This window comes from Trachymyrmex septentrionalis, unplaced genomic scaffold (assembly GCF_001594115.1).
Source record: "Trachymyrmex septentrionalis isolate Tsep2-gDNA-1 unplaced genomic scaffold, Tsep1.0 scaffold35, whole genome shotgun sequence".
Taxonomy (NCBI): Eukaryota; Metazoa; Arthropoda; class Insecta; order Hymenoptera; family Formicidae; genus Trachymyrmex; species Trachymyrmex septentrionalis.
In genome coordinates, this window is record NW_017305514.1 from 93,713 (window position 1) to 98,320 (window position 4,608).

Below are 4,608 nucleotides of genomic sequence, written 5' to 3' on the forward strand. Positions count from 1 at the left end.
TGTGTAATTGACTAAACTATTTTATAGTTACTATATTTTATAGTAAGTTTAATAATATATAAATTGTAAAAGTAGCTTATTCAACTATATACATACATTAATTCTATATATTGTATAGTTTTATCTATCATTATGTCTTTTTCTCTAAATGCATATGCGTAGTTTTCGATGGGAAGAAACACACCGCTATGCAGAGCGCGTCGCGCCAAAGCCTCAAACTCCGCGAAGCTATCGAGGAGGTAGCTGTGCGTATATTCGGGATGACTGGCGATGTCGTGCAGCTCCTCGACATTTCCCGTACGTATTCCAAACGTGAACACAATCGCACCCGTATTCTTCAGTAGGTGAGCCGCGGGACGCGGGTCGCCACCGTTGCTGAAGCCATCGGTTATCAGGAACACCACCTTGCTCGCCGCTTCACGACTCTTCTCAAGGATCGCCTTGCAAACAGCGGAAACGGCCGTAATTTGTCAAAACCGTATTTTATCAAGCTTTAGCTGAAGTTGCTTTTGCCATACACAAGAATTAATGCCGTAAGAAATTATTATCTCGTTACAAATGCAACGTTGGCAAACATTGGAACTTATCATGTAGTACTTAGGTCGTTTTCCAGCAAAGACGCAGTGCAACACAGTGAGTCATTACATCCTAGTTGTTAGCTAATATTAGACAAGAATGAAATGATCTGTGTTCTTGATAGAAAAAATGAACTGTGCCCTCACTAGTGCCTCGAGAAGCGCGCCACGCGTATAAGTTCCCCCGCCGCTATAGGTGATATTGCTGAACTGTTTGCTCAGCAAGTAGCACTTGTGATCGTTGGGTCCGTGTCTGGAGATCTGATCGATGTTGCGATATATGCTGCCCCGACCACCGAAGGTGATCAAGGCGACCCGGGCAGCCAACGCGTCCACCGTAAAATCCGACAGGAGCTTCGTCACGAAGTTCAGTTCACTGCGGAAGTTCTCTGCACCGACCGAACCGGACGCATCCACCAGGAACACCATTTCCACCTGGTACCGAATCATTCGGTTATAATTGAAATTATAATTGAAAGATTAGAGGCATTAGAGCTTAGACTTCTTTTTGACGTTCTTTACTTAAATCTGAAATCTTGCGTTGAGCTTTAAGAGCAAAACAGAGGATAAATACATTAACTTTGAGAATCGATTGTGTATCTTGGAACGAAATAAAATTTACAAAAAGTGAAAAAAATATTCGTTAGACTATTTATAGCAAGATTTATAGCAAGTCTTCTCTGAGAAAAATTTTACTTAGATATAATAAGAAAATAACAAAAAATAATTTAATAAAGAATATTAATTTTGGAGACCAGGGGTATATTGTATGAAAAGATATTTTTTGATTATTTTTGGTTTTAATAAGTTAGTTATATTATATCTTTAATTTACAAAATTAATATTATTAGTTTTAATATATAAACATATATTAATTATATTAATAATAATTGAGTTACTAGTGATAAATATTTCAATAATTTTATATATTGTTATAATGCAGATAAGTATAGAATTTTATTTAATTTATTATTTAATTTTTTAGGATTTGTGAGAGAGTATTAGGATTGGGATTGTTAGTTGTTCGATTAATGGGAATGATTTATATTATATGTTTAATTTTAAAAAGTTTACAGTATTACGTTTTAAAATGTAACTCAAAATACACAATCGAGTCCTTGCTCTATTATCTTCGTCTACCTGATCAGTCTTATTTCGCAATTGATCTATGTGCATCTTTAGTAGACGGGACAGGACGTCCATCTTGCTCAGCATCCTGTCGGCGTCGTCCAGGTGCTTCCGTTTATCCTCGTTCGTCTTGTGATCGAAATTCGGAAAAGTTGACGAGACATTGTTATCGTTTGTACCGTTCTTCACGCTGTTGATCGAACCTCCATCGTCGTCGTCGACGCACTCGACAAAATTCGAAAATAGAGAAAGCGCTCCGATTAGCAGCGGTAGAATTCTTAAAAATCCCATTGTTAAACTTGACAAATCACCAATAACGTTAAATAATATCTCACATTTGAAGATGACCTTTTGTTTTATTGTTGCAATCTATTTATGGATCGTATTTAGAGGCAAGTGGACCACAAGAGAATGCATTTCCTTCCCGTTCTTTTCTGCAGATACAAATTTTTCTCAGAATTTATTTTTACATAAATTTCAGGATCTTTCTGAATTAAAAAAAGATTTTAAGACTCTCTCGAAAATTTCTTAAACTCTTTAACACAAATTAAAGCACTTTTCAAAATTGCCAAGAAAATTTACATCTATCTCTTTTAGAATTTTCCATAAATATTAAGTTCTGAAAGATTTTAATATTTCTCATTTTTTACGTATAATTTCTGAAAAAATAAATTTTACACTTTTGCAGATTTTCATAAGATTCCAAAAATTATCGAATGAGAAATCTAAGAATTCTTTCAGAATTTAGTTGCAATATATCAAAAAACTTTAAGAAAAGACGTGGACTTTCTCAATATTCTTGAAAAATGTTTCAATTCACATAAAAATTCTGAGAAAAATTTTCACCAGGATTAACTGAGCGAAGAGAAGGAAAAAAAGCACAAAAATGAGAGATCCTATCGATCGCTTCGAGGATCGGACGTTGTTTTCGCGTTCATCGTAGCAGCCACGAAGGAAAGGATCGCGTCGTGGGGACCAGTCGGTTCTCTGGTGCATCCAAGATCGCGAAAGCGCGACGGATCGGATTCGCATGGAGACGAAGACGTAACTGAGAGCAATGGAATCACCGGCTATAAAAGAACATAACGCACGATGCGAAGACAAGGGGACCTCTGTTCCGTCGAGTTCAGACGAGTTCCTTGACGCGCGCACGTGTCTGTGAGTGATCCACGCGGCTGCGTCGGTCCTCGTCGAACACGATTCTATTATATTCGCCGCCAAGCCGCGAATAGATCCAGACATCAATTTCTATTAACGTTAATTCGTACTGACCATCAGACGACCGCGACGACTCCGAAGTCGCTCCAACACGTTTGCGTTCACTCTACGTCTCGAGCGACGCATCGCGTTCTTTATTTTTCTTTTTTTCTTTTTATATTAGTGTGAAAAAATATAAGGACTTTTTACCGCGTTTGTTTTACGAAAAAAAAAAAATGGATTGGATGATTCGACAAAGCTATAGCTTAATTACTACGACGAGTTCAACGTGTAAAACTAGGAAGATTTGATGGTTCAACGAAGAAATTATATCTGCAAGCAATTATTATGCTAATTCAGCTTAATTCTTTACAACAAATTAAAATGATTGATGTAACAAGTTTTTTTCTTTTGCAGCAATATAAACATATATGCTATTTTAACTAACATGTTTTTTTGTTACAAATTTTGATCTGTTGAATTGATGTTGAATTGACTTTCACAGGGAGTTATCTTTGTTATTATTAATAAATGCTGAACAATGTCACAACAAATATGATAACCTACTGTAATCGCTAATTTGATTCAGTTGCACAATTTTACTACTTTTATATAGAAAATGGATTATCCATATATCACGGCTAGATTTGCTAAATTAGCGAATTTTTTAACAAAATCTTTTTTTTTTTTTTCGTGCTCGTACTTTACAAAATCGTTTGGAGTGAAATCTAGAGGAATAAAAATTGAATTGATCTTTTAAAAAAAGAGCTCGTATCAGTTTCCAATATGCTGAAAAGCAAGATTTCGCTCTTCGGAGTGAAAATTCGCTCTAAAAGTTTTTAGAGAGTATGGGAAAGGGATGTTTCGCGGTGGAGGATAAGAAAAAAAAAAACAGTTTCCGCGTGAAACCAGTACGCGTATCGCGTCGACGCGATTCCGGGTCGATTCCGGGTCAATCTCTCGGCTTGTCGCGCCCGCCGATATGCTATACACACGCGATGCACACATTGCACGTGCGTGCGCGCGTTACGTACGTAAATGCACGTAATCTACGCGTCTTCCCGTCGAAACACGTATTATCGCGTTACTATCGCGTCCCGTTTGGAGACGCGATATGGAAAGAGTATTTGAATATTTCTCCTTTATCGCGTACGGATGAATCACTTTCGGTTCGGTCGCGGTCCAACCGAATCCCGAACCACCGTGTTCCCGTCTCTCGGGATCTCTCCGTCTCGAGGAACGATACGATGGTACGTTAAAGTTGTTATTATTGCGCTGTGCCATGTTAGCCGCGAAGGTCGCGTTCCCGGTGCTCTTCCTTGTGAGTCTCGCGTCGGAGGCGAGGTATCATTCCCGTCTCTCGCGCGTATTCCGATCGAGCGGCTCCGATCGGTCGTCGTCTCGCCGAGAGCTGCTCGGCCGAGAGGAACAGGATTGGTACTTCGAGCAATGTCGTTTCGTGAACGCGTGGAAGGAGCATCTTGGCCATGTGAGCGTGCTGGCCTTCCTGGACCCAGCCTGGCAGTACAGCTTCCGACAGGCGGTCATGTAAGTTGTAAGGATTGCGATTGCGCGCGTGACGCATCGAAGAGAAATCCCTGCTTTTTTTTTCCCTTTTTCCCCCCTTTTTATTGTTTTTTTTTTGTTTTCTTTTTTTTTTTTTTTTTTAAATTAATCGAACCACAGGCTGGAGCTGCTGAGCTCGCGT

General features: G+C 38.8%; 2 protein-coding genes across 2 annotated transcripts in view; one reads left to right on the forward strand and one right to left on the reverse strand.

The window, feature by feature from the left end:
- The window catches only part of LOC108750289 (sushi, von Willebrand factor type A, EGF and pentraxin domain-containing protein 1-like), a 14,094-nt gene extending 12,100 nt beyond the window's left edge, over nt 1-1,994 (reverse strand). The window contains exons 1-3 of the mRNA XM_018489646.1: nt 1,716-1,994; nt 723-1,010; nt 185-440 (exon numbers count right to left, since the gene is read on the reverse strand). Coding sequence (XP_018345148.1) covers nt 185-440; nt 723-1,010; nt 1,716-1,994 — 823 coding nt within the window. The remainder of the gene's footprint in view (nt 1-184; nt 441-722; nt 1,011-1,715) is intronic.
- A 2,058-nt stretch (nt 1,995-4,052) lies between these two features.
- LOC108750290 overlaps nt 4,053-4,608 on the forward strand; it is a 4,842-nt gene continuing 4,286 nt past the window's right edge. Inside the window, exon 1 of the mRNA XM_018489647.1 lies at nt 4,053-4,448. Within this exon, the coding sequence (XP_018345149.1) occupies nt 4,183-4,448 (266 nt within the window). The 5' untranslated portion in view covers nt 4,053-4,182. The remainder of the gene's footprint in view (nt 4,449-4,608) is intronic.